At 44.6% G+C, this 20,061-nt stretch overlaps 1 protein-coding gene across 2 annotated transcripts in view; it reads right to left on the bottom strand.

The window, feature by feature from the left end:
* PNPLA7 (patatin like domain 7, lysophospholipase) overlaps positions 1-20,061 on the bottom strand; it is a 432,325-nt gene that overhangs the window by 244,050 nt on the left and 168,214 nt on the right. For both annotated transcript variants that reach the window (XM_084650336.1, XM_084650337.1), the window contains 2 exons: positions 15,803-15,934; positions 14,324-14,447 (listed from right to left, as the gene is read on the bottom strand). In XM_084650336.1, coding sequence (XP_084506462.1) covers positions 14,324-14,447; positions 15,803-15,934 — 256 coding nt within the window. The remainder of the gene's footprint in view (positions 1-14,323; positions 14,448-15,802; positions 15,935-20,061) is intronic.

The raw sequence follows: 20,061 nt of genomic DNA, 5'->3' as shown, positions 1-20,061 counted from the left end.
GCCTCAAAGTGTACTCCCGGTACAGGAAGGAGATAGCGAACACCCTCCTCAAATGCCTATTAGAGTTAAGGGAGAGGCCCAACATGTCAGTATGAGATATGACATCCTCCCCCTTCACAGATGCCAACCCTAGTTCTCAGAAACACAATGGTGAACCCTAAAAACAATTTCTATTGCCATGTACTTTTCAATGTCTTTTTGCTTTTATGCCTCCCCCCCCCAGGAATGTACCTGTTTGCCAACCGGAAGAGCTACCTCATTCCTAGGGACCCCAAAATCAGGATTCAACCTACAAATTTCAATAGGAATAGTTTGAGAGAAACACCTGTGTATTAACAACATGTTAACCTCAGCCATGGGCGGAGCCATTATGTAATCTTGTAGACTACTGGCTTATTGTGCTGATCTTGTCTTGCTGCTAGAACCTATCCAGGGGCTCGGGAACTCCACCCCCCCTTCGCTTCTCTCCACCCATGAGCACCCTATATAATCTATCATAATCAATTGTTTAGCAGTATCTCACTGAGCCTAATAAGCAAAGTGACATTCCGCCAGTGCTATGGTAATAAACCCTCGTGCTTGACTCTACACGGTGTCCATTTCTGTTCCTTCACACTGCACACTGAGTGGATGTTTTCAGAGAACTATCCTGGTGACTTATTACTGTTTAGTTTATCAATTTGTTCCAAAACCTCCTCTAATGACACCTCAATCTGGGACAGTTCCTCAGATTTGTCACCTAGAAAGAATGGCTCAGGTTTGGGAACCTCCCTCACATCCTCAGCCATGAAGACTGATGAAAAGAATTCATTTAGTTTCTCTGCAAAGGCCTTATCGTCCTTAAGTGCTCCTTTAGCATCTCGACCATCTAGTGTCCCCACTGATTGTTTAGCAGGCTTCCTGCTTCTGATGTACTTGGAAAAATGTTTGATATTACTTTTTGAGTCTTTGGCAAGCTTTCTTCAACTTCTTTTTTGGCCTTCCAGATAATATTTTTGCACTTCACTTGCCAGAGTTTATGCTCCTTTCTGATTTCTTCAATAGGATTTAACTTCCACTTTTTAAAGGATGCCTTTTTGTCTCTTGCTGTTTCTTTTACTTTGTTGTTTAGCCACAGTGGCACGTTTATATTTTTTTAATTTGGGGTATATATTTAAGTTGAGCCTCTATTTTGGTGTCTTTTAAAAGTTTCCATGCCACTTGCAGGGATTTCACTTTTGGCACTGTACCTTTTAATTTTTGTTTAACTAACTTCCTCATTCTTCTGTACTCCCTCTGTCATAAATATAAAGGAAGGGGTAACAACCTTTATTTATGCAGTAACACCAAATCCCTCCTGGCCAGAGGTACAGAGTCACTTAACTGTAAGGGGTTAATCAGTTCAATTAACCTAGCTGGCACCTGACCAGAAGGACCAATGGGGAAAGAAGATACTTTCAAATCTGGGGGGCTGGGGGGAAGGTTTTGTTTGTGCTCTCTTTCTTTTTGTCCTGAGAGGGAACCAAAAACAGAGACCAAGCAGGTAACCCAGCTCCTAAAAAGATCCTGAAATGATACATCTAAAATTACAGAAATTGTAAGTAATAGCAAGGAAATACATTAGATTATCTTTTGTTTTAGCTTGTGAATTTTCCCTATGATAAGAGATAATTTTATTCCTGTTTTGTAACTGGGAAGCAGAGTCAGAGGGGAATCCTCTATGTTTTAAATCTTTTTATTTACCTTGTAAAGTTATCTTCCATTCTAATTTTGCAGGTGTGATTTTTACTTTTTTTTTTTTAAATAAAATTCTTCTTTCAAGAACCTGATTGATTTTCAGTGTCCTAAAAACCAGGGATTTGGTCTGTCCTCAGTTTGTTAACATATTGGTTGATATATTATTCTCAAGCCATCCTAGGAAAGAGGGTGAAGGGGCTCGGGGGGATATTTAGGGGGAAGCGGGGATAGGGCTCCAATTGGCCCCTCCCTGAACGTTTGTTTAAATCACTTTGTGGTGGGAGTAATACCATCCCAAAGACAAGGAAAGGAATTTGTGCCTTGGGGAAGTTTTTAACCTAAGCTGGTGGAATATAAGCTTAGGGGGTCTTTCATGCGGGTCCCCACATCGGTACCCCAGAGTGGGAAGGGAACCGACACCCTCTTTCTGAAATTAAATGCTACAGTGTTGGGCTGCTGTGGTGTTTTTTCCCACCCCAGGTATGTTACATTTAATTATATTATGGTCACTATTACCAAGCGGTCCAGCTATATTCACCGCTTGGACCAGATCCTGTGCTCCACTTCGGACTAAATCAAGAATTGCCTCTCCTCTTGTGGGTTCCAGGCTAGTTGCTCCAAGAAGCAGTCATTTAAGGTGTCAAGAAACTTTCTGCATCCTGTCCTGATAGCCTCTCTAATCTCCCTGAGCATTTCACAGTCACTATCACATCCTGGTCAGGTGGTCGGTAATATATCCCTACTGCTATATTATTCGAGCATGGAATTACTATCCATAGAGATTCTATCGTATAGTTTTCAGAGTAACAGCCCTGTTAGTCTGTATTCACAAAAAGAAAAGGAGGACTTGTGGCACCTTAGAGACTAACCAATTTATTTGAGCATAAGCTCAAATGATTTAACTGGGAATTGGTCCTGCTTTGAGCAGGGGGTTGGACTAGATGACCTTCTGGGGTCCCTTCCAACCCTGATATTCTATGATTCTATGATTCTAAGCTTTCGTGAGCTACAGCTCACTTCATCGGATGCATACTGTGGAAAATACAGAAGATGTTCTTATACATACAAACCATGAAAAAATGGGTAAACACCATTTTTTCATGGTTTGTATGTATAAGAACATCTTCTATATTTTCCAGAGTATGCATCCGATGAAGTGAGCTGTAGCTCATGAAAGCTTATGCTCAAATAAATTGGTTAGTCTCTAAGGTGCCAAAAGTACTCCTTTTCTTTATGGTATAGCTGGGTTCATTTAAGATTTTTTACTTCACTTGATTCTACACTTTCTTTCACATACAGTGCCACTCCCCCACCAGCACGACCTGTTCTATCCTTCCGATATATTTTGTACCCTGATATTACTGTGTCCCATTGATTATCCTCATTCCACCAAGTTTCTGTGATGCCTATTATATCAATAACCTCATTTAATATGAGGCACTCTAGTTCACCCATCTTATTTAGACTTCAAGCATTGGTATATAAGCACTTTAAAAACTTGTAACTTTTTAGCTATCTGCCATTACATGATGTAACTGAATGGGGGACTCTTTCATTTGACTGGTTTCAGAGGGGTAGCCGTGTTAGTCTGTATCAGCAAAAACAACGAGGAGTCCTTGTGACACCTTAGAGACTAACAAATTTATTTGGGCATAAGCTTTCATGAGCTAAAACCCACTTCATCAGATGCATGGAGTGAAAAATACAGTAGGCAGGTATATTATCCGGAGAGATAGGCCTGTGATGATAACCCAGTTTTATATGCACCAATTCCAAAACTTGACAGCCTTGGCACAGAGGGAGGGGGATCTTGCTCCTCCTTGGCATTGAGTAGCCTTAAATCTAGGATAAGTCTCTCCAACCTCCACTATTTTTTTGGCACCAGGAAGTACTTTGAATAAAACCCCTTCCCTCTGTTCTGCATGGAAACTGGTTCTATAGCTCCCAAGCGTAAAAGATTGTCTATTTCTTGACAAAGCAAACTCTCATGAGAGGGATCCCTTGAGAAAGGCAGGAAAGGGAGGGGTTGTTGGTGGAAGTGTAGTAAAGTAGATGGTGTATCCTATGGAGATAATCTCCATAACCCACTTTTTCATAGTGATTGACTCCCAAGCACGCCTGAAGTGGTGAAGGTGGTTGCCAAAGAGAGGAAGGCTGGAGAATCAGTGCAGCTAAAGAGGATGAAGATGGCAATTCAAGCCCTCGACCAATCTGTCAAAATCGCTGCTTGGAGGTGGACGGGCGCGAGGTGGGAGGCTGTTTCCTTCTTTGGAATCTCTGCCTCTTTTGTTGTGGTTAATACAACCTCTGGGAGGTAAAGAATTGGGCAATGTGGGATGTCTGGGCCATTTGACTTGCTGAGCTTTCTCTTCTAAGCAGGTGTGTAAATACCAAGAGAACATAAAGTAGCTCTTGAGTCTTTTAATGTTCGCAGAGACTCGTCCGTGCTATCTGCAAATGTAGCTCCATCAAGAGAAGATCCTCTACCGTACTTCGGACTTCTTCTGGGGCTCCAGAGAGTCGGAGTCAGGGAGCCTTTCCCACAACTGCTGCTGTCGCAATTGAACAGGCAGCAGTATCAGTTGCGTCAGGGGAGGCTCATGGGGCTGCTCTGGCAAGTCGACGGCCTCCTACAGCGATTGCCTGGAACCGCTGCCTGGGCTCTGTCGATAGGTGTCCATGAAAGAGCTCAGTTTGGTATAATCCATGTGATTGTGCCTTGCCATTAATGCTTGATAACTGGCAATTCTAAATTGTAAGGAGGCTGAGGAATAAGAAGATTTCCTCCTCAGTAAATCTAGATGTTTATGGTCTTTTTATTGAGATGTGGTTTTAGCATAGTACTGTCTTCCACATTTATTAACTGCATCAACTACCAAGGAGTTAAGTGAGGGATGGGAAAACAAAAATTTTGAATCCTTTGCTGGGAAACAATACTTCTTATCCGCTCTCTTGCAGTTAGGCAGAACAGAAGTGTGGGTGTGCCAGATGATCTTCACTGGGTCCAGCAGAGCCTCTTTAACACACAGGGCAAGTGAGGGATATCAAGCAGCTTATGATGAGGCTCTTTCACCTCAAGAGGACTTTTCAAGGAGTCTACAACTCTCTTGATCAGATCTTGGAAGTGCTTAAAATCATCCATCAGGGATGGAGGAGGAGGAATGACTGCTTCATTCAGAGATAAAGAGATGTTGGCTATAGGAGAAACCTCTTCATCAGCTCTAGCTTCCTGCTCCTCAAAGGATTCCTCTTGAGGGCCATGTCTCCTGGAGGGAGCAGTGCTGCAGGTTGCCCTTCTCTATGGTGGGTGGTGCGGGAGGCTCTGGAAAACTGTTCACAGTAAGCTGCCCCACGGTCCCAATATGGCCAAGGAGGAGATGCATAAGCCATAGGAGGAGGCACCTAAGGGCACTCATACCAGCAAGGCATCAGTGGCAATTTGTGCACCATAAGTAGTTGCAGCTTCAGCAGAGGCTTCTGGAAAGGGGCCAGTATAGCAGTGAGAGGGAGAACCCTGAACTGACACTTGAGACACCAAGGCAAGGTCTTCATCAGAATCCTCTTCCTCAAGCCCACCCTAGAATGGTGGAGCATCGGTACTGGCTGAACTTCAGGTGATCTCGACATTCTTAGTACCAACAGCACGTCAGAGAATCAGCATATCAGATACAGCCACGTCCCAGTGGAAACAGAACTCCTGTGGTACCAAGAGTGTTATCAGTACCAAGTCTGTACTCTTCACGAAGGTGATCATGGTCTCAGGCGCTTGGAGGGAAGCACAGTTGCTGATAGTACCAAAGGTCTCGTCTGCCCCAAGGGAAGTGCAGTTAGAGCAGGCTTCATCGGTACCAAGGAAGCAGAGAAAGACTCTTTGGGCTCCCTGGATCCATTCCTCTACGGTACCATTGATCCATGGTACCAATGATCTCTCTGGCCCGAAGCTTTACCAACTTTTGGTCTTGCCATAGCCCTGGGTACCCGAGGGGACTCGTGGGTACCTGATTGGAGAGCTGGTGGCACTGGGGTAGCTAAAGATACCGATGACCTCAGCTTTTTAAGAGGTAGATTCTCTAGCTGGTGAGCTAGGGGCAGATTCCTTTGAGGCTTATGTGAAGAGTCCTGTGTCATCCTCTTAGATGCCCCAGAGGTATGGGGCTTCAAGGTCATGGAGGCAGCAGACTTTCACACAGACCGGAGTACAGAGCGGGGTCCCTTGGCCTGGGTCAGAAGCCAGGCATAGAGAGCTCTCCATCATGAGGAGACAAAACTTCATCTCTCTGTTTTTTCTGACTCTTAATTTCAGCGCCACATAAAAGTTGCACTTCTGGGCAAAATGCGATTCCCTAAGGTACTGGATGCAGCAGAAGTGGGATCACCTCCTGGCACGACAGACAAGGTTTGAAGCCAGGAGAACTGGGTATAACCTCCCAGTAAAGAACTAACTAACTAGTTTTCGTGAGCTACAGCTCACTTCATCGGATGCATGGACTTAAAAGAATCTTTTATTGATGATGATGATTATCACATAAAACTCATATCTTTATGACTTTTTTAGTTTGGTCAAGACTTGACTTTTCTCAGGGGGAAAAATATTTCAAATTGTGATAGTTTTTTACATTTGCCATAATAATTTTGTTTGTGTATTGATGCAATGTAACTCTTTTGAACTCCTGCCATCTGAAAATAGGTAGCTTTCTTTCCTTCTTTTGGCAGTGGACATCTGGTAAACTGACCACAGCTTCATGATTTGTTGTCCAATTTAGGACAGTTCTGAAATTAGTGTTCTATTTAATGTTTTTTGCTGTCCATAGAGGCTGCACAAAATGATTTGATGCCTTAAGCAAAGTGGGGTTTTTTTTGTTTGTTTTAATTTATTGGGATGGAAAGAAACAATAGGTGTAAAGGATCCAGAGTAGTTTTTCTAAGAGATACAGTGAATTTTTAATCCTAAAAGCTGTGAAAACTTTTTTAACCTGCTGTGAAAATGTACTTGAATGCCAAGGTTTGTAGAAGTCTTGGAAAAGTATTTGAAAAAACAACTGTTGTGACACTTGACAGGTTGAGCAAGTTGTGCCATATAAATGCAGATTTCATCCAGTCCAGTGTTCACAAAAATAACAAAACCAGCACTAAAGCAAGATGATAATATGCTCCATCTATGAAGGTGAATTTAATGGCATTTTAAAGATCGTGGTGGTTGGCCTGGCGGTTTAAGGGGGAAACAACCTCTGGAGATCAGAACTGTTGCCTTATATGTTAGGTCAGAAGGGGATGGGAGCAATATGAAAGAGCAGCATATATCTTACAAGTGGGCTGTGCCTTCCTCCTCTCTTGTTGGAAGGAAGCTATAGGGTGACCGAAGAAGTGAAGAAATAGAAACAATGTGCAGAACAACCCCCAAACTGGAAAAACTTGTCAAGAACAAGCTTTTACTTCTGTCTTTCTCTGATAATGTGGACAGATACTGTAGACTTACTTCATAATTCAGTTTCTTCAAATAAAAGAAAAGGAGTACTTGTGGCACCTTAGAGACTAACCAATTTATTTGAGCATAAGCTTTCGTGAGCTACAGCTCACTTCATCGGATGCATACTGTGGAAACTGCAGAAGACATTATATACACAGAGACCATGAAACAATACCTCCTCCCACCCCACTCTCCTGCTGGTAATAGCTTATCTAAAGTGATCACTCTCCTTACAATGTGTATGATAATCAAGGTGGGCCATTTCCAGCACAAATCCAGGTTCTCTCACCCCCCCCACCCCCCTCCAAAAACCACACACACAAACTCACTCTCCTGCTGGTAATAGCTTATCCGAAGAGACCACTCTCCTTACAATGTGTATGAAAATCAAGGTGGGCCATTTCCAGCACAAATCCAGGTTCTCTCACCCCCACCCCCAAACACACACACACAAACTCACTCTCCTGCTGGTAATAGTTCATCCAAAGTGGGAGAGTGGTCACTTTGGATGAACTATTACCAGCAGGAGAGTGAGTTTGTGTGTGTATGGGGGCGGAGGGTGAGAGAACCTGGATTTGTGTTGGAAATGGCCCAACTTGATTATCATACGCATTGTAAAGAGAGTGATCACTTTACACAAGCTATTACCAGCAGGAGAGTGGGGTGGGAGGAGGTATTGTTTCATGGTCTCTGTGTATATAATGTCTTCTGCAGTTTCCACAGTATGCATCCGATGAAGTGAGCTGTAGCTCACGAAAGCTTATGCTCAAATAAATTGGTTAGTCTCTAAGGTGCCACAAGTCCGCCTTTTCTTTTTGCGAATACAGACTAACACGGCTGCTCCTCTGAAACCTTTCTTCAAATAGTGTCCCTACCTGTGCTCCACTCTAGGTACGCAAGTGCCCCCTGCACCTTGGATCGGAGATTTCTCATAGCAGTGTCTGTTCGGCCCGCACGTGCAGGTCAGTCAGTCTTGTGCCCCATGCCGTTGTTATATAGAACCACCCTTCATTTCCTTCTCAACTGCCCCAGCCTGAGATGGAGCAACAGTGGCTGCCCTGCTGGGTTTTCTTCAGCTTTATCCTCTTTTCTTATTAATAGTCACAGTATTAGTGTTAGTTTCAATCGTTAGTAAATAGTAGTAGTACAGCTTCTTATATCATCTTTTTGGGAATTTTTTTTAAATTTTATCTCATATTGTATTTAGATAGATACTAGTTAGTCAGGTTTCAGAGCAGCAGCCGTGTTAGTCTGTATCCGCAAAAAGAAAAGGAGTACTTGTGGCACCTTAGAGACTAACCAATTTATTTGAGCATAAGCATGAGTTCCTTTGTTTTACCAAGACCCCCATTATTTTAACTTACATCTTGGGGGACACTTAGTTGATGTCACAGGGAGATTAGCAGACTTCATCCTGTGATGCTACTATAGATCCACCCTACCCTTTGGTTCATAGCACTGTGATAAGCGAACAGTATGAAAATATAGCAATTAAATTCATTGTCCTAATCATTAAAAAGTGTCTTCTTGAACAAATGCTGCACACTAAACAGATTAGGAGAGCTCACAAATCAGTCAAACCATAATTCATCAACACATGGAGTCAGACCATGCAATTTTTGAGACAAGCTTCAACGACAGCAGTTGATGCAGTTCCAGAGCTTCATTAATGAAGAAGGATCCTTCAAAATGCCATCAGTGCCAGCCAGCGTCTCTCAAAGAGAGCCCCAGTGAGCTGGTTAAGTGTTTCTTTCATATGACTGACATGCTCAGCCTATACAAATCCTATCATAAGGTTAACAAATTTGGCAGTTTCTGATCTGTTCATACCCTCCTGAATCAGCAGTGTTCAGCAGCATCTATAATTCTGTCAATTTAGGGAATGGCTCAAATTTTGAGTGGCCACGAGTTTGGTCTACTGGACATCATAGTGAGCAGGGAGCTCGCACCCTTACCACTAATAAGCAACCTAGGCAAGCCATAACCCCTCCATGTTTCAAATTATCCTTCTGTAAAATGGGGATAATACTTACCTATCTCTGATGCTTCATGTTTTAAAAGTCTTTTGAGATTATCCGAATAAAGGCATTAAACAAAATATGCAAGTTATGCTAATCATTTTATCCAGTGCCTGCAGTGCAGATTACCACATACTCCCCTTTGGAACAACTATCCAAATTGCATATGTCTGCTTCCTGATGGCACCTAGAATTCTCAGGTTTTTTCATTCTTTTCACTTGATTCCCCCAATTGTTTATCTTCTGCCCCAAGATTACATCAGCCTTCTCAGCATCACAAGGATCTTCTGGAACAGGGATAAGCAAGCCTTTTAAGAAAGGGAAAATAAAGTTGTGCTGATGTCCTCTGCAAAGAAATGTTGCCATATTCTCAGCACTCCATCTAACGCTTGGAGGGGGATTTGTAAAGATGGCCAGAGCATCAAGATTCATTCAACAAATGGCAGCATGCGTCAGTGGGTTCTGGAAAATGTGGGCAGGAAGGAGTGGATGACATACACAAAATCACAAAAGTCCTTGAATGATTCCTGGCACCAAATGGATCCAGAAAAGTGCCTTGCAATGTGGATACAAATATTTCTGTAGCTGTGCAGACATTCATCAGCAAATTTGGCACTGTTATAGCAAATATGTGCTGGACTCCCCATTGTAATCAACTTCTTTCACTTCTCACCAAAAGAGCAAACATTATTTGAGCCAGCACAAAATGTGCTGCCGAACCTGGCATTGCTCACTTCTGGGCAGAAAGTTTCTGGGTTTAAGGTATCCAACCCATCATCACTCAAAGTACTTTTCAGAAAACCAGAATTCGGCTCAGTTCTTTTCATCTCTAAAGTTGAACATTCATAAGTTTGACATTCAAATTCCTGTACCAAAAGTGTTGGAAGACAGCAGGAAAATTCATGCACCTATTTTTATTTGTAACTTCTATTGCAATTGACCAAGACTTATTCCTGAGGTCTTTGAGCTTATTCTTCACAGAATTAGGTACAATTAGTCAGAGACCTCAGTCTTACCAAAAGAGGAGGTTACTACCTGTAACTCAAGATTCTTCAACATGTGTGGTCCATATTTGGATTCCAAACGTGGGTATAGAAGCATGCCATGTGTCAGAGCCAGAAGATTTTTGTAGCAGTGCCCATCAACCTGCATGTGCATTGTGCGTCCCCCTTGTATTTGCAACCGAGGCTACAATAGGTCATGTGAGTAGACACCTCAAAGAGCCTCAACTGGAAGAGCCTCTAGTTACAGATGAGTAACCTCCTCTTCTTCTTTGAGTGATAGTTCCTATACGGATTCCAAACATGGGTTTTGAATTGCGAGCAGTGATCAGTGTGGAGGTGGGTGCGAGGACATGCGAGGAAGCGAGATAAGTAGTACAGCGTGGCCTATGGCTGCATCTGTGCGACTTGACAAAGCCCTGGCTGGGATGATTTAGTTGGAGTTGGTCCTGCTTTGAGCAGGGGATTGGACTAGATGACCTGCTGAGGTCTCTTCCAACCCTGATATTCTATGACCTGCAGCTGCCACCAGGGCGATGGTGTAGTGAGACATGAAGATGTGAATGGAGCACCATGTTACTGTGTGGCAGATGTCTTTCAACGGTACATGTGCAAGGCAGTCAGATGTAGCTGCGAGGCTCGCGTACACCATGACTCCAGCCAGTGGAGGAATGTCAGCATGTGTGTAATATTTATGGATGCACCCAGAGATCAAATTGGAAACTCACTGCAAGGAAAGGGCTTGTCCTTTGCTATGGCAATGGCAATAAAGAGTCTTGACAATACTTGAAAGGCATGGGTGCATTGTTGGTAGAACATCAGCGTACATCAGACATTGAGGGAATGTAGTGTTCTGTCCACATGAGAGGCATGGGGTTCAAGATAGAAGACCAGAAGGTGAATGCACTGATTCAGGTGGGATTCTGACACCACCTTCAGGAGGAATTTTGGGTGCAGCCGCAGCTAAACGTTATCTTTGTGGAAGACTGGGGGGGCGGAAGTTGTCAGCTTTATGGCTGCCAGTTCACTGACCCGTCTTGTCGAGATAATGGCGACTAAGAAGATTACCTTCATGGAGAGGTGGGAGAGAGAGCATGTGGCAATGGGCTCGAAGGATGGTTTTATGAGTGTGGCGCTATCCAAGTTAAAGGTCCCAGGAAGTTGGGGGTTTGAGCACCGGTGGGCAGGACTGCTTTGCAAATGCTGCAATGGGTGGCGACATGCAATACAAGCAGTGATGGTGCTTGTTGTTCACTGAAAACAAATGCAGGCAGGATGCACAGTTCTTGAACCCAGGCTGACAGGGCACAGTCCCCAGATGGGGATGGGAGGAGAGCTGTCCCCCAAACAGAGAAAAAACTAAACTAACTCTATGAACTGCAAGGAAAAACATCCATCAAGATAAAAAGATAACTATTTTCAACTATGTACAGATGAAAGGGCAAAGAGTACCCTCTTAGTGGAGCTACAAGTAAGGAGGAACAGGGGCTCCGACTCCAACCATGCGGCAGTAAGAGGGAAGTGGAGCGGCATCAACCCACATGGCCTATTATAGACTCAGCTGCAAACACGCTGGGGAGGGGAACACACATGCAGGTCAAAGGGCACTGCTATAAAAACCTTCCGGCTCCAGCACATGGCATGCATGCGCATCCACATTTGGAATCCATATGGGAATCACGTAGAGGGGCGGTCACCTCGCTCCAGTTCAGTAAAGGTTAAAAGCCAGCCCTTGGAGAGGGCTGGGGCTGGAAGCCAATCAAAGAAGGCTGGGATGCAGCCAACCAGGGCCAGGCTGGACCTTATAAAAGGGCTGCAGGGCCAGAAGGCGGCCAGTCTCTCTCCAGCCTTGGAGAGAGAAAGACTGGCTGCCTGCAAGCAGAACAGGGTACCTTGGACAGAGCAGTGCTGGGAGGAGTGGGAGAAGCTGAGGAGCTCCAGCCTGATGAACTCCCAGGCTGAGGCATTGCTTCCATGGCCTGAGGAGGTCCTGGGGCTGTGGGGAAACAGCCAGAGAAGGAAGAGACAGCAGGTCCAACCCCCTGGCTCATGATGAGTGGCCACTTCAGACTGCAGTTTGTTCAAGGGAAAGGGTTAGATGAAGACTGGCAGTGGATCACTGAGGCGAGGTGGGCTTAGGGGACCATGGTTCCCTGGGGAGGGGAGGACCCCAAGTGTGGGAGCACTGCTGTGGGGCAATACCTAGGAGAAGGGGAACCGCAGGCCAGTGAGGGATGTGGGGTCAGTGGTGGAGATTAACAGGAAGCAAGTACCAGTAGAGACACACTGGCCAGAAGGAGGTGCTCCAAGGCTGGAATCAAGCTAATTCATGTACGACTAGCAGGAGGCCCCGCAGCGGTGAATGTGTGCCATGTTACAAACCATCACTCGAAGAGGAATATATGCTTTTGCCATCTCCAGGATGGATGAAAACAAGCTTCACCGCGATCTCCCAAAGGAAAAAAGATTTGACAGAGTGCTTAGTGGAAAAGGTTGCCACATACATGACATGTAACACTGTGAGTTGGCATCATGCCTTCATCAGATAAAGTCTTGAAGTCAACAGCACTGTTGAGCCAAAAGTAACGCTGCTCTCAGTGATCATCAAGTATTGCAATTCCAGAGGTGGGAGTCACAGCCATTGTAGCAAGACCTCCACCAACTTCTGTTCTCTCTCTCTTTCTGACTCTGCACTTACTGCTGGAACTCCATAACCTCACTACAGCTACCCATGCTGTCTAGGGGGGATCCAGTAGAGGCGAGCACCAAGCACAGTCTATGGGGCTCCGGCAGAGATGTCTGAGGAGCATAGGCCTCCCGGCCTAAGGAGGGGGAATACTGCCACCCAGGGGTGGGATAGTAAGGGGACGTGGCCTGCCCAACTCCATCACGTCCCAGCCCAGGTCCCTAACAGTGGCACAGTGGTTCACCACTGGGTAAGTGGGGATCTGCCCGCAACACGCTGATCCTGTATCAGACCAGCTCTCGACCAGAAAGTTTCCCTGAGCTGCTTCCTACTCTGCCTCTTGGGTGTACCTGCAGCCAGGAGGTATCCTCAGTCTCCCTGGGATATATCGCCATGGGTAACAGTAGCAGCTACTCAGCATCAGGAGTGGCAGGGCTCTCTGGGAGCTCATGCAGCCCTCGGGGAAGCCGTGGTTCTCCTCAGCATCCCGCTCCAGCAGCAGGAAAGAAATGTCTGTCTCCCTTGGCGGCTCCCTCTCAACTGAGCTGCTGGGCCAGCCTTTTATACTTCCTCTTCCAGTCCCGCCCTCTGTTCTGGTATGCAGGTCATGGTCATCCTGGCTCCGCCCACCAGGCGGCTTGTGGCATTCCCTCCGCATCCACCTCTGCGGAAGGCCACACCTCCTCGCTACACTATACTTTGCAACAAGTGTTTCCCACCTGCAGTCCCAATACCCACTAGGTTATCTTCATTAACCTGCTGCCTGCATGCTGCCACTATTGCCTTTAACTAGTGCAAATAAGATGTTGTAATATCATTTGATCGTTCTGTGTCTCAACGGAGCTCCCATTTGGCAGGCCTCCTAATGGTATGTTGCATTAGCACATCTATTTATAGACCCAACTGTTAGTCCTCAACAGCCCGAACAAACAGGAGAGGGTTTGAATTGAAGCCTCAGCATTCAGAGGGCCCCTTGGTTTACGTTTAAGATAGGCAAAGTGCCTGCACTGCTCTGCTGGACGTCCTTTTCATATTTTAACCTGGGTACTAAGCGCAAGCAATGAACAGAGGCATGTGGGAGAGAAAGTAGCCTGACGTGGATATACGCTAACATCAAACCAGCTCTTTCAATTCCAAATGACACTGATTGAAAGAAATCGGCACAGTGCACGCGCCGTACCCTTTACGCTGTCAGAAGCAAAATAGGATAGTAGCAAATTGAAAAGACTATGAGCAGCCTACATATGTACTATCCTGCCATAGAGCCTGCTGGTAGCAGCAGCTTCCTCCCTTTCAGACAGCTGACAGCCTCACTCGCACAAGCCAGGACCAGCAAGCTGTTACGATCAGACCTATTAACGCATTTGTTTGTTTTGTTCAAAAAGCCAGAGTTTTCTAGAAAGTTTAGCAAGTAAATTCTAAAGCTGGTTCTTACCACCCCGATTAGGTCTCCTCGCCCATATTCACCAGTCAGTTGTTTTTTCCCATCATCCATCCTAATGACAGAACGAAGTCGACCATTCAGCACAATGTATGTGCAGTCTGACCTGTCCCCCTGCCTGGGAGAGAACAATCCATACTATGAATTAGTGTGGTGTCTGTGCTCAGCAAATGCACTCAAAAAAACCAATTAACTAATCAGCTCTATGTAAACCTCTCCACCATCCCTTAGTAGCTCTGCTCTCTGCAGAGATGAGAGTAAAAACATTTACTGATTAAAAAAAAACAACCTAATCACAGATTTGTCAAATGCAATTAGCAAACACCTTTCATCTTTTACTATATATAATCAACAACTGGTTGGTTTTAGGTCACCAGGCAGACAGATGGAATTTGAACATTCCCTAGCAAAGCAAACAGGCTTCAGGAAAATCATTGAACTCTGGGAATAGGGCAATTGTGCAGAGAGAAGAGAACAAACTGTGTGGGTGAGTTGCTTGACTCAAACCTCAGCCTCCTCTTCTGGTGGGAGAGCCTATGCATGGTGTGAAGCTGTAGCCTTTGCCTGAGTTCAAGCCCAACTGTAGATATGGCAGAACGCTGTTTGGCATTCAGGTCTCCAGCACAATGAAGGATACAAGCTGGGCTTAAAACTTTGATATTGGAGCCAATACTAGGGCATAGCCTGGCCATATGATTTAAAACAAATTTCCCCATCGACACACGATGTTTTCATGCACTGATCAAGTATTTGAGATTTCTATTAGTAATGACATTGCAAAATCTACAAAAAACTAGAATTACAGTTACCTGCTATTTCTGCTAATTGCAAATCAGAGCTTTGTCCTCCCAGCTGTTGCTTTCATGCAGTGGATCAAATTTAAATCACAGCTAACTCTAGAAATCTAATGGAGCTATCCAAGGAGGAATTTGGCCCAGTACATATATTAAGTGCTGTAAAGTCAGTTTTAATTTACTGTTAGGCAAACCTGAGTTCCCTTTCAGTTGGTTTATTTCAGACTGTAAGCTCCTTGAGGCAGAGACGAGTTTTTATCCTCTGCACACACGGAAGACTTTACTGGCAAACAAAACCTGTCTATATGAATTGTTATTGTCTTAGTTATCTATGTGTTATCTGTTTTGCTACATCAGAAAGGTACCAAAGAATTTACACCAAAGCAGCATGCAGGGATTTAGCATCCCATTCTCACTAATGTAAATGAAAACCACGAGGCTGAAAAGTCCTTAAAGACTATGCTGATGGGCACAAGAGAAACCCCTCAAAAGGCAGACAGATGAACCCTTCATACACTTGTTGATGAGCCTGCCCCAGTGAGCAAGCAGTGTGACTCCATGGGGGATGACAGTTCGGTAAAGCACTCTTATTTATTTGTGTATGACTTTGAAACCTTTGATATCATTCCAGCGGGGGTATTGGAGCTTACAAAACATGGGCCTTTTGCTCACATCTCACCTGTAAACAGCTCGTCCAGCCTCCACTTCCATCCAGTCCAAGGCAAAGTCAATCTGCCTCACAAATGAGGACATCCTCTTTACAACACTGTGGGCCACACCCAGCACTACACTTGGCTGCACCCGCATTATCCTAGAAGAGAAACAAACACAAAGCCACCTAAACGCTTCACTCAGACAGAAACAAACACAGACCCCTCCCCCAGAGCAAACCACAGTCGCTGCAGGTGCAACGCAGGGCTTCACAACGAGAATCAGGTTAATGGGTTTTCACTTTAGAAATGGAATAAAAATACCATCTACATAACTACTGCTCCCTTGGTGCCCAAGACTCCAGTTTTCCATGGTACAGTATGCACTGGCCTCCCACCCGCAGTGAAGTGTTTAAGGAGATTCTCTCTCTTTACAGAGAGCGGCACACTACTGCATTTTTACAAATCCCACCCCCTTGTGCACTTGGACATGCCGTGTAGACAAGCCCTGAGAGTCTTACTGGGTCTGGCAGTTGACCATGATCTTAAAAATAAAATTAAAAAGACAGAGACCTGCACCCTGGATGACACAGTGCTCGCTACTGGAATTTCAGTGGCTTTAAGTGGTAATTGAAGCCCATACACTCAGACAATTGACCTTGAGAGCAAAAAGGTTAGGCATACACAGAAGGAGTGGGATAACAGCTAGTTCCATCAGACCCTGACTAAGTAGCATACCTCTACAAGGTCCCTGACTTTGGGAATGGCTGCACTGCAGCTGGAGTGAGCCCGGGAAAACAGACTTGTGAAACAGGGCTTGAGCTAGCATGCCACAAATAACTGTATATGTTGTGGCTTCTGCTGGAGTTCAGGTTCTCAAATCTAGCTGGTCAGATGGGCTTCAAAGCCCAAGCCCAAGCCATAATGTCTACACTGCTATTATTAACGAGCTAGGTTGAGCCCTGCTAATGCAAGTCTGTCTACCCCGACTGGGAGGCTCAATCCCAGCTGCAGCACAGAGAAACCCATTGACGGACTTCAGCGATTTTAGATTTAAAGTCCCGCACCTTTCATGCAAACCTGGTGTCTCCTCTTGTCTTTCATGGAAAATTATTCACATTAGAAACAAAGAATCATGAACCTAACGATACAGAAAGTTACTATAACACTAAAGGGAAGATCCCTCTGCATTTTAAGTTTCCTGCATGAATCATTCCTTGGTGTCCCTAATTTTGAAGTTTTAATAACAGGCTTGGGTCTTGGCAGGTAGAGATGAATGTGCAGAAGTTCTATGTTTGTGTGTACCCTTAACTCACACACACTTATAGAGTGGGAGAACTAGTCAGAGGGCAAGCAGTGCACCAACACAACAGAGAGAGACAAACTACAATTAGTCTTTGAAAAGCTGGGTGGGTTCCCTGAGCACGTGCGTGGTGCTTAATAGGCTGCTATGTGGCAGCTTACAGGGAACTTAGGTATGTACCTTCTTTGGTAATCCTGAAACTCGTAACCAGGAAGCTGGTCTCATCACCACCGCCATTGACACTGAGCGGGCTGCTGCATCAGCAGCATATAGTGCAGTCTTGTGGTGGTTGACACTATTATCTTCACCACTTTCACAAGACTAAGATAAATTTTGTACAGTGTATGTCTTGTGAGGTATCATTTGAAAAGTCATAATCTGCTGAATATCATTATCCCGTGGAAATATGTGTAGCAACACTATATGTGAAGTTATCAGACTCTGCTGTATGATTGTTACTAAAACATGCTGTCCACAAACCAGAGACAAAGACACACTGGCCCCAGCCAGGTGTCAAAGAGCTATCACCTGCTTAAGCAGCCATTCTCCAGCGGGGGAAAGGTGACAACAAGAACTTTACATTCCATCACAGAGACAATTCAAACTTCATGTCCACAAGGGACTGTTTTGTCACCATGACACAGCAAGGACGTTTCCAGCACAAGAAATTGAATTAAAAAGAGGGGAGGATAAGGCTTGTCTTCACTCCTCCTCCCATCTCTCTGCTCATGACATCAATGAATACCTGAAGGACACTGAACTAAGGGGGAGGGGTCCCAAGCTGAAAGGAAATTTACCACAGCCTGTGAAATTTACCACAGTGTATGGTGAGGAAAACCTTCGCTTTGAATTCTGTTAGTTTGTTAAGTTAGCCATTAGCTTGCATTTTACATTTATTTTCTTTTAGAACCAATCCTGACTTTTATGCATCATCACTTTTAATCACTTAAAATCTATTTTTCTGTAGTAAATAACTTATCTTATTGTTTTATCTTAACCAGTGTGTTTGGATTCAAGTGTGGGAGAACCTCCATTTGGGATAACAAGGCTGGTGCATTATGATTTTCCTTTGATGAAATGACAGACTTTCTATGAGCTTGTACTGTTCAGAAGGGTACCGAGCAGCACAAAACGCACATTCCTGGGGGAACAAGGCTGGGACTAGGAATTTGCAGGTGACACCCAGTGTGTAATTTATGAGTGACTAGTCATAGTGCTCATGTGTTTAGCTGGGAGTGAATTTGCATGCTGAAGGCTGTGTGAACAGGGCAGGTGTGGTTGTTCTGACAGCAATGCAGTGTAAAAGGCACCCCAGGCTAGAGAATTAAGGGGACACAGCTGTTCAACAGTCCAGACTGTACCCTGGGTAATGTCACAAGTCTATAGCTCTGTCCTCACTATTAGTTGACCTTCACTGATGATGGCTTGAAACTGTTCTTTTTGTTCGGTTGGCAGGAAGTCAATAAAGGCACTATGTTTCCAATAATTGGTGTGGTCATATTTGGCCATTAGGGCCTGGAAATTTGCATCCTGATCTGCAAGGTTGCAGAAGAATACACTTTTCTGCTGAATACATCAAACCTTTTCCAGTCCTTGTCATAAGCGATAGACTAAGTATGGTGATGTCTTCCACATGCATTGACTATGGAATTCGATGAGGGATGTGAAAATAGAAGTCCACATCCTTGGACTTGGACATAATATTTTTTTTAATCGGCCCTTTTGCATGTCGGTGCTATGGAAGCCAGTGTGTATCAAATAATCTTGGTGGGATCCAAGAGCACTGCACTGACTGGGAGAGCAATCCTTGATGAGGAGGTCATATACAGTATGTCTAATAATTTGTGGTGCAATTCTTTTACCTTTATGAGGGGAATCTAGAGTGTGCTGATAATCCTCTTAGTGAGGTCCAGAAAGAGTTTGAAATCATCTGACATTGATGGTGGAGGGGGCATCACAGCTTCATCCAGTGAGAATGAAGAGATATTCATTGGAGGAGTAATATCCTCTAGTCTGGCCTCCTGTTCCTCAAAAAAGTTTCTTCTTGAGGTTCTGGGACTCCAGAAAGAGAGACTGAAGGAGATCGCCTTGCTGTCTATCTATAGTAGACATGAGAGTCTCTAGCCTAGAAGAATAACTTCTGTAGGCTGCCTATGGGTCCCCGTATGGCCACTTAGGTGGGGGAAAAGAAATGGGTGTTGGCACCCATGGGTGTCCATACCAGGTAGGTTGAAGCTCTGAACATGGATGCACTTGGGAAGGCCCTGGGTGTTGTTCAGGTGAGCTTTGGTGCAAGACTAAGGAGAGGTTGTCATTCTCCTGTCTTGGGGCAGGGCACCTTGACAGGATGCATAAAAGTCTCCTGTCAAGGTGCTGTAGGCTAGGAGAAGCCCAACCTGAAGCAAATACTCACCAGCAACCATACACCACACAACAAAAACACTAACCCAGGAACCTAACCTTGCAACAAAGCCTGTTGCCAACTGTGTCCACATATCTATTCAGGGGACACCATCATAGGGCCTAATCACATCAGCCACACTATCAGAGGCTCATTCACCTGCACATCCACCAATGTGATAGATGCCATCATGTGACAGCAATGTCCCTCTGCCATGTACATTGGCCAAACTGGACAGTCTCTATGTAAAAGAATAAATGGACACAAATCAGACGTCAAGAATTATAACATTCAAAAACCAGTCAGAGAACACTTCAATCTCTTTGGTCACTCGATTACAGACCTAAAAGTGGCAATTCTTCAACAAAAAACTTCAAAAACAGACTCCAACGAGAGACTGCTAAATTGGAATTAATTTGCAAACTGGACACCATTAACTTAGGCTTGAATAAAGACTGGATGTCTCATTACACAAAGTAAAACTATTTCCCCATGTTTATTCGCACCCCCCACCCCACCACTGTTCCTCACACGTTCTTGTCAACTGCTGGAAATGGCCCACCTTGATTATCACTACAAAAGGT

This window comes from Lepidochelys olivacea (genome assembly GCF_965140295.1).
Source record: "Lepidochelys olivacea isolate rLepOli2 genome assembly, chromosome: 16".
In the NCBI taxonomy this organism is placed as follows: Eukaryota; Metazoa; Chordata; order Testudines; family Cheloniidae; genus Lepidochelys; species Lepidochelys olivacea.
Note: the sequence above shows the minus strand (reverse complement) of the source record. Positions and strands in the feature narration are given on the sequence as shown.